A 16,400-nucleotide genomic window follows, 5' to 3' on the forward strand; every position below is an offset into this window, starting at 1 on the left:
TCTATTCTATTCTATTCTATTCTATTCTATTCTTATTCTTATTCTTATTCTTATTCTTATTCTTATTCTTATTCTTATTCTATTCTACTCTATGATTCTATTGCACAGGGTCCAAAGGAAAGGACCAACATCATTACTTCTACTCATGGAATTGTTGATCAAGATCCTTGAACTTGTTTGAATGAACTGCAACTCCAGTTGATGGTGTCAGTGATACAGGCACAGGCTCCACAGCATTACAAGCCTGAAGGTTTGACAAGGGAAAAGAAGTTTGTGAGTGGTCAGGCTGAATAAGCTGAGCAGATGAGAACACAGGGTTCATCAGGGCCTCCTGCCACTCACATGGCTCAATATGGAAGGACAGGACATTGTGTGCCAGACCAGACCTGAGCTGAAGCCAGGCAAAAGAAGCCAGGCTGACATCTCCCCACATGTCATTCTTTGCTTTCAGTTCTTTCTAAAGTCCTGCACTTCCTTCATAGAGTGATATCCTTAATCCTTTAATCATTTCTACGTCTCATGCTCCTTTGGACCTACTGAATGAGTCCTGGAGGATGAGGTAGAGGCCAGATTGCTGGACATGAAAATAGGCTAGGGAAGGTCAATGGTATCATACTTGCGGGGCTAACATACAGCTAGTAATACTGTGGAGGTGAACAATGATCAATGGAGATAAAATAGACTTTTGCCTTCCATAAAGATATCTCAGCAGCTCAGACATAGTGCTGTTGGAAACATGATCCCTATGGAGAACATCAGTTTGGCCAATTGATGTTGCTGGAACAAAGCAGGCAGACTGGCAACACACACTTCTTTTCCGTATTGCATATCAAAAGCATATCTATTTTTGTCAACTACATTGTTTGGTTTAGAAACAGATAGCATGTCTTCTTTTGAACTCTGCTTCTGATGTGTGGAGCCAGATTTCCCTTTCACATTTTGGATGGGCTGGTATCTTTCCATTGATGCAACACATTGAGAAAAAATCTTTTTCATCTACCTGTTTTCAAGTGCCTTCCTATTGGTACTTCACCTAGTTGTATATTCTGAATAATTTGCCCAATATGCAATTGACACCTAAAATTTACAGGTATATATGAAGTAATCTGCTCTAAAATTTTATTCAAAGCAAAATTATTGGGAAAATGATAGCCCAGGTATCAAAATAAAAATTACATTAGTTACCTCTAAATACAAACTCTTGCCAAATTATCCTTCCCTCCAACTTGCTAAGGCTGACACTGACTAAATGAACTGAGGATTGCCTTCATATTTTAAGGCTTTCATTTCCTCACTGTGCCTTGTAACAGCAGGAGAACACCAAATTTTTTTGTGTGTTTGTGTGCAATCTAGGATTGCAAATATTGTAACAACCAACAAAAAAACAGATCTGGAAAATGAAGGCAAATGCCAACACAAGTAAAAGTGGGAAATAAGAAAATAATTTGCTCTCACAATGAAAAAAATGAACAGATAAATTGCATTTCTGAATGACAGATATTATAAAGACTCCTGCTAGAAGACAGCAGGAAACTCTTTAGATTTAATCAGATTGGCCAGGCTAGATTCAAATGAGCAGAGGAGAAAAAGTAATATGTTTGGTTTGATTGTGTGGCTCCTGAAACTCAAATAAGTCTTAATAAATCTGTTGTTATTCTTCATGATTTATTGTTGCTTTGATATTTGCATGGGTTCTAAAAGCCTTAATATTTGCAAATTGGCCCACAATCTCAGTTAAGCAAAATAATGTGACAAATTATATATCTATCTGGTTATGAGGGAGTCTCACACAGAAGAGGAAACAAAAAAATAGCCAGACACTGACCAAAAGCAGAAGTAAGAAGAGGAGCAGATCTAATATAGCAGGCCATCTTCCTCTCTCTTTGCAAACAAAGAACTAAAGCTTCTTTAGAACTTTGGCACTTTATGCCATTAAAAATGTTGTTTTATGGGCTTATAGTATGCCCATAAGGCTTATAATATTAATAGTAAACATAATGGAGCATTTTGAGAGTATTTCTATGTTACTTTTTTTTTACCTTTCACAAAGGCATAAATCTCCCCTCCATATTTTTCGCTGCCAATACAAGGAGCAGACAATACTATGAATCCTCTGTCATCAGTCACTGCTGACCGATCCAGCTCAATATTTGAAAATTAAGTATCAGGTACTGGCAGTGACTCGATAATAAATGATCCACAAGTAAATTAAACTACCTCAAAATTATTTGAATAAATGCAAATCACTATTGCAAATAACTTGCTTATAATAATCCATCTCGGTTTGTTTATAGGCACTCATTCTAGAAAAGGATGCATGAACTGACTAAATTATTCCTTCAAAGTATTTACTAAACTTTTTTAGCTGATAATTTTAACTACTTAAAAGCAACCTTTATTTCTGTATTAAAGTATTATTCTGCTCTTGAACATGAGCACTGCAACATAACATTGTAGTGTCCTAAAAATTCCAGCTTCTCTACATACTGTCTCTGAGGGAGGCTTGAAGTTAATATATTCAGTGCGTAAGAAAGCAGATTTTAACCTAGTGTCTTTCTCTTCTCTCTCATAAGCATCAGCAATAAAAGTCCTTCGGGCCACATTATCTCTCCCCATGCAACTTCACTGCCCTCAATGGGTTTTCGCTGCTGTTACCAATTCGTTCTATAATTAGAATTTAATAAACAGTCTCTCTGATGATGCACAGGAAGGGAAATAATTCACCTTTCCTCTCTTGCATAGGCTTCTTGGTGACAATAAGAGTAAAAAAGGGAAGAAAACACTTCTTTTGACACGAGATCAAGTACATGTAATTGTGAATGCAGGTAACCATTCTTAGGTACAGGGAGATCTCATTTGTATGCAGTCACTTCAAAGTAGGAAAAATACTTCAAATAAAACTACAGTACTATCTGCTACTGCTTTCCTTAACTGATGGAACACTTTTATCAGCCAAAACCCATACACTCTTCCAAAATAATTTTTAGAAACCCACCAAAATAAACCTATGCTGTCATACATTTTTTGTGCCTCACCACAGGGCTCCATTTTGCTACTGCACTACTTCCCAGCAGAACATCTGGACTACTCAAATGCGTTGCGTGACACAGTACATGCTAATTGCCACAAGAACTTCCTACAATGTGTTGGAAACTTCCACTGGCCTTTTAAGAATGCACTTTTTGCTAAAAATGCATGGCAGAGGTTAGAAACGGTATTTGTGTCAAGCTAATACGAGATAGTAACAACAAAAGAATGCACACGGCAGTGGTTGCTCATAACTTTTTTGGTGCATTTAATGCTAAGTGGCAAATTGTTCTGAACCAACAAATATTCTGCAAGGCAGCAGTCTGGGTCTTCCCCACTTTGAATGTTTCCTTATGTTAGATGGCAGTTACAAAAATGAGCACCAGCAATTTGTGAAAAGAGTAAAAATTTAGATGGCTTTAAAATAACTATAACCCTGTTTTAACTACACTTCCAACTGCTAAGTTTTTGGCAAGTGAGGAAGCCAAAATGCAACTGCTGGATGGGAACTCTGCGAACTGGCTAAGCCTGTGAATTCGGATGTCTCTCTCTCTCTCTCGCTGTGTAGGCCAATGTTAACTCGAAAGGCCAGGTTATAGCCTCTGTACCACAGAGCTGTGATCAAAACTTTCACTGACTTCGGCAGGCCAAGGACTTCACACACTTCTCTCACAAAAGCACAGTCTGACAGTCATTTTAAGGAGCAGAATGAAGAATGCTTACCTCTGAAACTTTGGATCATTTATAATCCAAAGACCAGTATAATCAGTGAGAATGTTTCTTTTGATTGCTATGTGTACACTGAAGTAGAGCACTGACAAGGATGGTACAGCCTAAACAGTACAAAGAAAATGTAGGTGCTCAGCCAAGTAAGTATGCCATGTGGGTATAAAATGCTTTGCCTTAAAGGGAAATTCCAGTTTGAGACTGCAGAGTTTCTTGAACAAAGTTTTTACCGTATGATGTTAATAATTCCATTAAATATATATAAAATATTATGCAGAAGGTTCCCCTTTTGACACAAAAAATTAGGCAGGCGAGTTATTGCACTAATCCTCCTGAATACAGCTTTTGATTTATAAGAACGATTTGTTTAATGGAGATTCTGGAGATTAAATAAACCCCTGGATATTCTGAAGCATGATCTCCTGACGATAAATGAAGATGACAGAGTCCATTCTCTACGCTACAATTAGTGCTCGTCTCCAAAAATATCATCATGAATCAGCCTCCATGCTTACAACATTTGTTTCCATCTCATCTACTTCCGGGGTTTCTGTCCATTTTGAGAAGCCTTGATGTCTTTTAAACAGAGAAGAAACAAAGTACTGCATGTTTTGAAGTATTTGAAATAAAAAAGGAGTAATTTCTTGACATTTCCTCAAATATTTTACAATCCAAATGCTTTTGATATGAAATGGTTTATAACTAGAGCAGTTTTTGAACGTTAATCATTAGCATATATAAAGGCTGTGCAAAAGAGCAAGGAAAATCCCTGCAAATATATTAGCCGTAACCTTCTTCTTGACTTAGTGGTTATTTTACTCTAGACCATCTCTATGTTCCATTTTAATTCAAATACTTTGATTGGTGTTCTGCTGTCATGACAGAAGACAAATATGAAGGCTATAGCTAGTACTACTACAGTTTTTTTCTTTGTTCTATATATATAAAGAATGCTGACTAAATTTTTAATCCCCAAACCAGTATTTTGCAATTCATTTAGGAATTTAGGAATCAACATTTTTTTTCAATGCCTACTGACATGTCTGATGATACTCCTCTTGATTTAAATATGGCAGTAAAAAAAAAAACAACCACAACAAAACAACCAACTCAACAGCCATTTTCTGGAAAAGCTTTGTTTCTGAAGGACAGGGCTAACATACCGTGAGATGGGTTACCATAGCTGTGGTATTCTCTGTCATAGAATCATAGAATAGAATCGTAGAATCGTTTAGGTTGGAACTGACCTTTAAGATCATCAAGTCCAACCATTAACCTAACCCTGCCTTCCCACCACTAAACCATGTCCCTAAGCACCTCGTCTACCCAGCTTTTAAATACCTCCAGGGATGCGGACATGACCACTTCCCTGGGCAGCCCATTCTAGTGCCTGACAACACTTTCATTGAAAAAATTTCTCCTAATTCCTAACCTAAGTCTGTCCTTGCAGACTGGGTGCTCCTGCTCTTCATAGGAAGTCCAGTGCTCCCCTAGGAGCTTGGGTTCCCTGTGCCTTTGAATATCAATCCTATGGTACATGCATAGTATGCCAGGAGTTTTTAAGAGGACTTCTATTCATTACAGGAACACTGCACAAATCATATATACCAAAGACATGGGAGCCCTAGGCTGGGTCCATAGCAGTTCTACATGCAGAGGCATCACTGGTCATTCGTTATCTTTGTGCCTTTCTGGTCCTGTCTGAAACTCCATTGGTGAGCAATGTGTAAGAAAAATGAAACATTAAAAAAATGCACAAACTAACCATCCTGATAGCAAATTAATTAATGCAAATAGATGTAAATTCAATGCGTTACCCTGGCATGGCATGCTAATGAGAAAACAAGTCATTTAGTCAATCAAGGAAATATGCAAATAGAAAACATCCTTTTCTAAGGTGCTTTGATGCAGAAGTCTAAAAGAAATTAAATACTTCAACTGTATTTTGGGGGAATAAATTACTATTTACATAGTTCTCAATAAGAGGATTCTACCCTGAGTTTTTATTCCTTACAAACCTGGCAGCAGAAATGCAACAAAATGCATTTTCTGCTTAGAAATGCTGCAGCAAGGTATTTTTCACACTAATGTGAAGTTTGAAACTTACTGCAGAAAAAAGCCAAAGAACTAAAATGTGCTCTCAGGATACTGTGTTGAGGGTAATTTTGCAATTTTAACCTTATCTAACGTCAAACGGTACAACCAAGCAGTTTGTACTTCTCAAAAGATAACAAACAGCTCATCCTTCTAAGACCTGCTGTTGCAAACAATATTTGCCTTTTTCAGTTTGGGCACCTGAGGACCAGTATTACAAGGCAAGCGCCAGGTGATAAGTTGCTACAGAAGTTTCGCTGCCTCTGTGGAAATCATTGCACAGATGTTTTTGCGGATTATAAACCCATGTTATTAAACACGCCACATACCAAGAAGGGTCAGAGCCCAATGAAAAGTACTGGTCATCACCTGCAGTAAGAAACAGGATCAAGTGATGTAATCAAAGTTTCAGAATTAATTGCTGAAATACCAGGACTGACTGAAGCAAGACATTGTTCAATACCACGGTGCACAGCTGCTGTAAAGAAGAGATAACAGCGACACTAGATTCCTTTCTGAAGAGTAAGTTTCAGGTTAGGGGGCTCAAAGGTACCAAAAATGACTTGCTGATCCTTTGAGCTTTTCACTGTTATCTGCTAAGCCTTTTCTCTGAACAATTTAGGATACACTAATTACTTTGTAAAACATTTGAAAAGTAGCCATCTGAATATTTTGCCATTGCTGTTAAATTGCATTTTACTCTTCTGCATCTAAAGAAGTGGAAGCAAATACTTTTACGTTGAGAAATGGGCAAGCAGCTTGCTGGCAAAGCCTATGCCTCCCCTTTAGTCTAATATGTTGTAGAACAGCAAAATTATGCCACACTAAGATATTAAACAGTGAAGTTCAATCCATAGCTGTGACATGCTTAACCCAAATACTTTTCTCTGATTGTATTTTGAAATTAATGGAAATAGAATTACTACTTTTTAAAGAAAATAATATACTTCCTAGCAGGTGAACAGTCACTCACTGGGCTTTGTTACATGGAGCTTCTCAAGATCTCTGTTGCTGTCTCCACAAAACCTGTAACTATGCCAAAATACATGGCATTTTCTCTATAGCTGATCTGGCAAAAGTAGAGATTTTTAAGCACAGAAGTGGGCTTAGTGATGTGAAAGGGAATATTCACATAGTTAAAATTATATCCGTGTCTAAGTAACAGCAGAACAGAAGCCTAAACTTTCCTCCACTCCTATGTCTCAAAGGATTTTGCGTTCTTTGCAAGTTCAGTTTCCTGATTTTTATCACTACTGGGTATTTCCTAGAGATTTAAACAAATGACCATTGATATCTATAGTGCTTTCCATTTAGTAGAAGGAATAGTGCTCAGACTTTGCATTGGAATCATGTTATTTCATTCAGCTGAAACAGCACAATGTAACTGCGGTTTTCACAGCCTGAGAGACGTTTTGTCTGGTGAAATAAATATCCAATTTTTTGGTGGACAAATGGAGGAATGCTCAAAGGCTGTGCTTACTAATGTTGTTTCATTACTTGCCATCTATAATATGCTGGGGTAATTTCCTTGGTACCTTCTCCCCAGCACAACTAAAAGTAAGGGGGGGTGTGTGTGTGCATGTGTGCCTTTTTAGGTGGAATAAATTGAAAATCCAGCAGCATTTCACATTTTCCAAGGTCAAAAGAGAAAGATAATGGAAAAAAATACAGTCAAGCATTTTAAAGGAAGCATAATTCTATAAAAAGGACTGTGAATTCGTGGAGGGAAGGAGATGAACATGCTGTTCACCTGTAGCTCTGCAGTATAATTTTCATATCAAGTGTTAATGACAGGTAACCTCCCTAGAGATTTATTCATTCATTTTCTTCCAGGTACAGCATATTAGCAGAAGACTTTTCTGCACAGCCACATTGCCATGATGTGAATTACAATTAACGCTAAGCAGCCAGGGGTTGTTTGTTAGATTATTAGAGCCATTGAAGTCGAATGACTCATTCTATGCTATTTACAGAAAGAAGGCAAGCAATTCATCACAGAACAGATGTTAATGACAGGCTACCTGGATCCCTATAGAGGAACGTCGGCTCTTAAGAAACTCCTCTGCTTTTGTCACTAAAATGGCCTTGTCGCTGGTTCGTATCGAGGTGCTCTGGCTCTCGGACGCGTGGCGCTGCGCAGCTGCAGTTTCCAAGGCGAGATTCATGGCCTTGTTACTGTCCAAACTGTCGGTGGAGTTGTACATCCCTCGCCCATCCTGCGGCCACGGGGAAATCCTCTGAGTCCGGCTGTCGTGATACGCGTCCTGGGTGGATTCTGTGCTGCTCTGTGCCGTGACTGAGATCAGTGGCTTGGAAGTGGTACGAGGGGGTACCGGTGGTGGTGTTTTTTTGTAACTTGTGTAAGTTACAGCTATGGAAAGAATTTTAAAAAAAAAAAAAGAAAGAAAAGAAAAAGAGAAACCCAGATTAATCTGATGGAAACTTCACAACAGAAATCACCTTAACATTAAGATTATGCTGCTTAAAAAGGAAGGTGGTGCAACATAGCACTCTTTGTGAACCTCACTATCCGTTGAAAGTGTCTCTCAGAGCCAGATGGGTTATCCACAGCAACATTTTATTTCAACCAGGAAGCAAGGGGTGGAAATTGGAGTTCCAGATTACGGTGAAGATGAAAGAGAGTTAGTGAGGATTTGTGTGTGCTAAGACTTATGCTGGGTAGGTCCACACTGGGGGTTCTGAGGTCGTTGCAGCATGGGGTAAAGCTGATAAGATAAACAAAGGAAATTTTTTTTTTTCCTCTTGCTATCATCTGAACTGGAGGCTCTGTACTGATAGTGTATTAAGAAAGCAGCCTCGATATACTGGAAGAAAATATTCAGAAACTTCTACCTTACAGTATGCCAAACTTTAACCTTTAAAAATACTTCCAGGTGTACCGGCTGGAACTAGGCCAGATTGGCTACTTACACAAGAAACATGGGTTTTAAAAATATCCACAATGCACTTAATAAAAGGAAATTCCAGGCATGCAAAAAATGTTACAATGTATGCAAAGCTACTGGATACTTGGACAACAAACAAAAAGTACAAGTAATACCAAAAGCAGTGAATTTTTATCTGTTATTCTGCAGTAAGCCTTAAATCCTTAGAACACACATTGAAGGGGGATATACTTAAATGCGGAGAATATGGAAATATAGATATAAAAATGGGTCTGAACCACTGGGAGAACTGGCTATACATGAGCAGAACTCAGGTTTTTTGTCTGATGAGCAAAGCAGGTCTGAGGCTGGTTTAACACAGATTCTGTCTCACAGCAAAAGGCTCAACAAAACATCCAAGAAAGCTCTGCAGATGGAGAATTGTGCCATTACTGCTTCCCTACAAAATTTTAGAGATTTCATAGAGATAGACATTTAGTCATTAATTTCACACAGCTAAGTTTTCTAACTGTTTAAGCCCACTATATTTTTTTGGTACTAATAAGAGCATTTCTGTTATGGAAGTGGTTTTTTTCCCCCCAAAGCACATATAATCATAATTCATAAAATTAGCAACTGATACAAAAATACATCATGATATAGCTTTCCATATTCCTGTACAGGAAAATCAAGTCCAATTCATTTCTTGTATAACTGCAGGAAGATCAAGAAAATTATCATGTTTCCCCATATCAATAATGCTGAAATAGCATCATGTATACGTGTAGACACCAGGATCATGAATGATTTAAGGAAAAGGTTTGCCTTTTCCTGGTGTTGTTAAATCCATTGGCACTGCAACAGTGACTCAGGAAACCTTGGAATCAGGGTTACTTGAGTCCAGACAGGATTCTACAAGAGTTCCTTTTCCCATTATACAAATATGGGCTGATAAGCAATGAAGTCAGAAGGAGCGCTTCTCCGGTCATGCTTTCTGATATGAGGCTATGTTGCAGTTGCCTGGAGAGAAGAGACCAGTTTAGAGATTTGCCAATACCTGGGACTGCTGAGCCGATATCCCCAGGCTAGCCTATAGGAAAAGTGAGCCTAGAGAAGACTACTCTTAAATTTTGTTTCTTGATAATCATAAATAAAAGGGTGATCATAAATAAAAGAGAGCAAGGCAGAGCTAGGAAGTGAAAACCTTCATTTGAAGCCTGTTTTGAATTACTACTGATCCCGCTCAGTTCTGGTAGAGATTTACAGAGAGTCTTGCTCTGAGCTAAACTGCTCTAACAGCGTGAAACAAGTGAAATCATGCTCTTCAGGTCCTGAGACTGTGTGCTTTTTTTGAAGTGCCATTTTGTTGTCCTATCACCAATCTTATCTCCTGTCAGTTTTGTAACTGGCAGCTAAGAAGAAAGAAAAACCCAATATTTTTCAGGCACTTTAGGGAATACAGAAATTCATGAAAGAAGGGAGAGGCTGTAAAGCCTGGAAAGTGTCTTATAAGCTCAAGCAGTGGCTGTAAGGGATGTTTCCACTACAAGAGTTGCCGTAATACTGCTCCCCCACCTTTCCCCTGCAAATGCAGATGCGAGTGATCAAAGTGCTGGGAAATGTTAGAAATGGGCGAAATAGGGCGAGTGGAATCCAGAACAGGAAGATATTTTTGCCTATAACATAAGACAGGTTATCACTGTTACAGCTAATTTACTGTGTTTTACTATCTGTCTTCATGCAAAAGAATAGCAGTGAATAATGAAACATATGGTAAATGTGATAATGCAACCAGAAGCAAGTACATCCCTGCTACTTGGGCAGCAGATCACTTCTCTGTCTAATGAATATAAACGTTAAACTTCTGTTGCAACCCTTCTTTGCTAACTTAATCTTCATTTACATTTCTAAAAAAGGAAAATTCCCCTTGTGGCAAAACCAAAACAGTCACTTGCTTTTTTTTTTTTCCCCCCTCCTCTTTTCTTTTTTTTCCCCTAGGATTAAATATTTTATTCTGGAACTTTCTGATTGTTTCAGTGGAGTGACAGTTCTTCAAGCCACCAAGTATCAGAGTTACTGCACTATTCTGGCAAGCACTAGATCATGAGCACTAAACAGGAATTAAAATACCCAGGAGAAGAAACCAGGAGAAAGACTAAAAGATTGTGAGAAACTGGCTACATATTTACAGTGAAATATGGCAGGAAGAAATCCTATTAATTTCTAAGCTACAGTCACAGTGATCAAATATTGAGCAGGGAATAAAAAAATCCATCTCTACACAGTTAATGAGTTCATATCTGGAACAACAGTTTCAGAGCCACGGAAATCTGGGGCTAATTGAAGACTGTAACAAAATCAGGTAAGAGGATGGAGGCGTGAATTTACAAGGCAAATCTTGCCACCAAATTCTATTTACTTTAATCATTCAAGTGGTTCTAGTGAAGTAAATGGGATAACTTAGATGAATAATGTGACAAGACTTGTCTTAGATAAACTTGGTATGTGTTACTGCCTTAAGAAATGACTACATAATAGATTAGAAGCTTGTTAAAGGAGAAAAGTAACCCTGTAATCCATACTTTACCGTTCATGCTTGGTCTTAGGTCTCTAATAAATAAGTATTGGCTTAAGGTCTGAAGCATGAAATTTTATGTCACTTTCAAATTTTTTTTCCATTCATTATAACATCTGTGAAAGTTCCTGTTATCAGCAATGTCTTTTTCTGTGATGTCCAATTCTTGGCCCTAGAAGTCATAGATACCACATGTTATATATGGGAAGAAACATTTCCTTTTCCTAACAGAAAATGAACTTCCTTTTCATTTATCATCCCCTTCTTATGCTGATGGACAGGAGCTCCTGTCAGCTTTGCATCCTTCGCTACTTTGCAAATTTTATTTGCTTTAGTGGTTATTAGTTCAAAGTAAGCATATAAAACCTGCTCAGCACCGCTTTATGTCTTCCCCATTTTTGGTCCATCCTCCTACAAACTCCAGAGCTGTGGTTTTGCCATCTCTGTAGGGAGGGCTGGTGCTGGGCAATGCAGCCCCAGGGTACTGAGCGCTGGCCAAGGACAGTACTCAAGTAACTCCATCCAGGGCACTGGTGCTGAAAGCTGAACTGGGAAAAAGAAAAGTGGGATGGAGGGTCCTTGTCTTCAGTCAGAGCAGGACAAGCTGGGAGTCAGAGCCAGCACAACAGCCGGGGAGAAACACAGCCTGAGGACACACAGAATCACAGAATCTCAAGGGTTGGAAGGGACCTCGGGAGATCATCTAGTCCAAACCCCCTGCTAAAGCAGGTTCTCCTAGAGCATGTTACACAGGACTTCATCCAGGCAGGCTTTGAATATCTCCAGAGAAGGAGACTCCACTACCGCCCTGGGCAGCCTGTTCCAGTGCTCTGTCACCCTCAAAGTAAAGAGGTTCTTCCTCATGTTCAACTGAAACCTCTTAGGCTTCTGTTCGTACCCATTGCCCTTTGTCCTGTCGCTGGACACCACTGCAAAGAGTCTGGCTCCATCCTCGTGACTTCCACCCTTAAGATATTTGTACGTGTTGATGAGGTCCCCTCTCAGTCTTCTCTTCTTCAGGCTGAACAAGCCCAACTCTCTCAGCCTTTCCTCGTAGGGGAGATGCTCCAGTCCCTTTATCATCCTAGCTGCTCTCCTCTGGACTCTTTCTAGGAGTTCCTCATCTTTCTTGAACTGGGGAGCCCAGAACTGGACACAGTACTCCAGGTGGGGTCTCACCAGGGCAGAGTCAAGGGGGAGGATTACCTCCCTCGACCTGCTGGCCACACTGCTCCTAATGCACCCCAGGATACCATTGGCCTTCTTGGCAACAAGGGCACCCTGCTGGCTCATGGTCAGCTTGTCATCCACCAGGACTCCCAGGTCCCTCTCGGCAGAGCTGCTTCTCAGCAGGTGATCCCCCAGCCTGTACTGGTGCATGGGGTTTGACCTCCCCAGGTGCAGCACTCAGCACTTGCCCTTGTTGAACTTCATCATGTGTCTCTCCGACAAGTGTGTGTGAAAGCAGAGCACCAGGAGGGCAGCGCTATCGCAGTACAGCTTTAGGCTGATTTAAATCGTGGACTTCAGCAGAAGCAGAGACACGCTTCACGTTTTGACATCTCAAAATGTCAATCCTGGATAACCTGTTGTTTCTGTGGCTCACAGAAGATGACCAAAGATTTCTGATTTCTTTAGTTTTCTGTGTAGTTTTAGTGCGCTGGGCGCTCCTGATATTTCTCTCACCAGTCCTGCTGCTGAGCAATGAGGCTCCAGCAAAGTAAAAGCAGCAGCCTTCTGCCATGCTGTTAATCAATCTGTAAAATCTATAGCTGCTCTGAAATGCAAAGAAAAAGGAAGTAGATGGCCCAAGAGGTAAACACATCTTTTGAACGTTTAAACTAAATACAGAAGGAATTATGAAAAAGAAACTAAAATTTTCCTTCTGGTTGAATTCAAAAGCTATCTTAATATAGAAAGCTGAATTTATTTTTTGCCTTTTTTAATAAAGCAGGAAAAATGATTTTTTTTGAGCTCATAAGACACAGTCTATCTCCATCTGTTAAATTATGATCATCAAACAAATATGATAACAATGGTAAAAACCTATTCTAATTCTAAACTATAGGGATATCTCAGACTTCCATTCGAATCAAAGTGTTAACTGTCCGGGTACTTTCCTTACTTCAGCATAAACATGTGCAATTGGTTCCACTGGATTTTCCTTTAAGGAAGGACACTTAGAGAAATGGAGAGAAAATGAAATGGTTCTGTGCTGCTTCACAGTGGGCTAGGCTAAACGATGATGAAAACCACGTGGAAATTGTTTAGGAGAAAAGAGCAGGTAGCAATGCAGCATAACATGCATTAATTTGTCACTCAGGCAGGAAAAAGCGTAACACATCCATTTGCTTTTGTAACGATCACTGCCTTTATGTAAAGACTGCAGTGCCCATTTATGCGAGCTCCAGTTACCTTCTCCTAGCACACGACTTACACTTGATACCTTAATGGCTAGGTGACCCTCACATTTACAAGATTGCCTATCAGTGCTGAATTTGGCACAGAGATGGCTACAAGTTACCTGTTCTGTAAACCACATTGATTTCTCTTATGTGCTTTGTGATCCCAGCCGGGAAGCATTTGTCAGAACCAGAGTATCAGGCATTATGGCAACACTACAGAGATGCCAAGACAACAATCCCAGCACTGGGGAACTGGAAATTTGATGCTTTGGATGCAGAATAAAAATCTAAGGAAAGCTTCCTGGTAACTAATAAGTCACAGGATTTTTTTTATTTTTTTTATTTAATTGATGTACCTGGATGCAGTATATCCCTCTTAATCTTCAGTGCATTTGACTAAACTTGCTTAAGGTTACTGTTGCTATAGCCATAGAAATAAGTCAGTTGCTCTGCCCATATTTCAGTGCCAACAGAGTTCATACTAGAAATAAAATCATTAAAATAATTCAATTTAGATATAACTTCAGGTTATCCATAGAGATTCACAGACAAAAGGCAGAAGAAGAGATGTGATATATTTGATGAAATATCAGTGGCCGTAGGTGACATTCAGAACACCTTTCAGAAGGCAGCCTTTTAATAAATCACTGCTGTTGGTCCATTTGCAAGATAGAGTCACCTGAGGGGTTTTTACAAATCGATATAACCACTAAGCACTTAGTCAAAATAACATTATTTAGGCTGAGATCACAAAGTTAACTGGATGATGAATTTACATGAAAGCACCATCAATTAAAGGAAATGGTTGTCCCTTATGACACATGGCAGGAGTAAACTGGATTTTCTGTTTTGTAAGGAGGTTTATTCAGGAGGAGGATAATTACTCTGCAGGGAGCATGGGGCTGCCCTGAAGGCAGAGCTCCCAGGGGCTTCTTGCTGCAGGCAGACAGGGCTTCTCTGAGGAACCACAGCACCAAGAGAAACACGGTGCAGACTCCCTGGCGGATGCTACATCTTCTGCTTTGCGCAGGGAAGGTGAGTGCTAACCCTGAAATAATTTCAGAAGAGGAAAAAGAGACCTCATCATGAGAGGCCACAATTAAATCTAATCCTGTATGAAAAGAGTACTCAGTTGCTAGTATAGTCTTTTGACCATCATGAATACTGTTCTAACCAAAGGTTTTTACAGTCCCAGCTAACATGGCTGCCCTTGAAATGCCCTGAAATCTCTTCACTATGCTCCGTCATGGTCATCAGGACCTCTGAGCTACTCTTAAAATAAAATTGTATGTATGGATGTGTAACAGTTACTTTTCAAAACAAAGAATGATGAACATTAAAAAAAAAATTAAGAAATCAAAGCGGACTTTCGAGAAAAAAGGTGGTCTCCAATGCCAAACATAATTAAAAGGAGACTATAGTGTCAAACAGGCCAGTTTAATTTTTACAGAGCAAATCTGGATTTTCCTAAAGTCCAATTCTGATATTTTAGAAAGGGATTTCCTTCTTGGATCAGTAATACCGTTAAAGTTCAGTCATAACAACATGATTTAGAAATTCTTAGTTTTGACATGAATAGCCTCTGACTACTTAATTAAGAAGAAGTGATCAGCTAGAATGAGGGAAAAAGATTAAGGTAAATTAGTCTGTTTGGATCCAAGTCTGCCATTTTTGATGTGTGCTATCAGTGGCCACCTCAAAGACCTACACTAGTGATTTGGGGTCTCCTTTCTCTTTCCAATACTTGGAGCAGTATGCGCTCAGGCTCTGCACGGGAAAAAAAAAAAGTTTTGCTCCATTAGGTGACCCTAGGCAGTGCTATCTGAATGTAAATGCAAAGTACTTCTCAAAGACACTCACTTTGCACTTAAACTGAAACATCAGCTGTGTGTGAGTGTAGGGCAGGTGAGGAAGACACAGAACATTCTCACGCAGTTGGGGGTCCTCCACCCCCTTTCTTTGCTGCTCCCTGGGTAGGTCCACACCTTTGCTTGCTGCTCTGCTAGCAAAAGATCCTGTCATTTCCGAGGGCTTTCCATGTTCAAGATTTTCTCCATTTGTAAGGTAATGGGAGTGGGTTTTTTAACTGTAAGGATATTCAAACCTTGCCAAAATAGTCAACTTACCAATGTCATACTGTGCTTCACTTTCAAGAGAGTTTTGTTTTAAATTAATTCTTTTAATTGAGTCGTGGATAGATTTCCCTCAAACATAATCTGAGAGATACTTTAGTTATTAACCTATCTTCCAGCTTCTTCCTTTTTCTCGGTCAGCCCTCCACAATGAATCCTGGGCAGTAAAGGGACAGGTAGTTTCTCAGCAGAGAGAGTCTTTTTGAGATTGGATATCCATGAGAAGAACCCTGTTTCTTTCTTTCCAGATTAAGCAGTAAGAAACAGTGATATATTCACAGTGATATTTTTGTGAGATATTTTCTTGGAAAGACTACTTACACCCAGATGAGTTTTATCAGCACAGTTTATATCATGGACTGCATTTTATCTAAACTATATAACCCAAAGTATTTTCTGGGTGGCAAGTATCTATAATTTCCTAAACTTTTTCCCTGATGGGTCATTTTACATGCATTATATTTAGGTAAACCTGGATATTTATTACACCCTAAAGTGAGATGTTAATTGATGGTCTCATGTTGCCATAGTCCATGGGGGCAAAATGCTGCATTTA

At 39.3% G+C, this 16,400-nt stretch overlaps 1 protein-coding gene across 1 annotated transcript in view; it reads right to left on the reverse strand.

The window, feature by feature from the left end:
- Nucleotides 1-16,400, reverse strand: part of DLGAP2 (DLG associated protein 2) — an 88,401-nt gene that overhangs the window by 23,141 nt on the left and 48,860 nt on the right. Inside the window, exon 5 of the mRNA XM_035889903.1 lies at nucleotides 7,869-8,218. Coding sequence (XP_035745796.1) covers nucleotides 7,869-8,218 — 350 coding nt within the window. The remainder of the gene's footprint in view (nucleotides 1-7,868; nucleotides 8,219-16,400) is intronic.

This window comes from Egretta garzetta, unplaced genomic scaffold (assembly GCF_000687185.1).
Source record: "Egretta garzetta isolate BGI_Z169 unplaced genomic scaffold, ASM68718v1 scaffold62, whole genome shotgun sequence".
Lineage (NCBI taxonomy): Eukaryota > Metazoa > Chordata > Aves > Pelecaniformes > Ardeidae > Egretta > Egretta garzetta.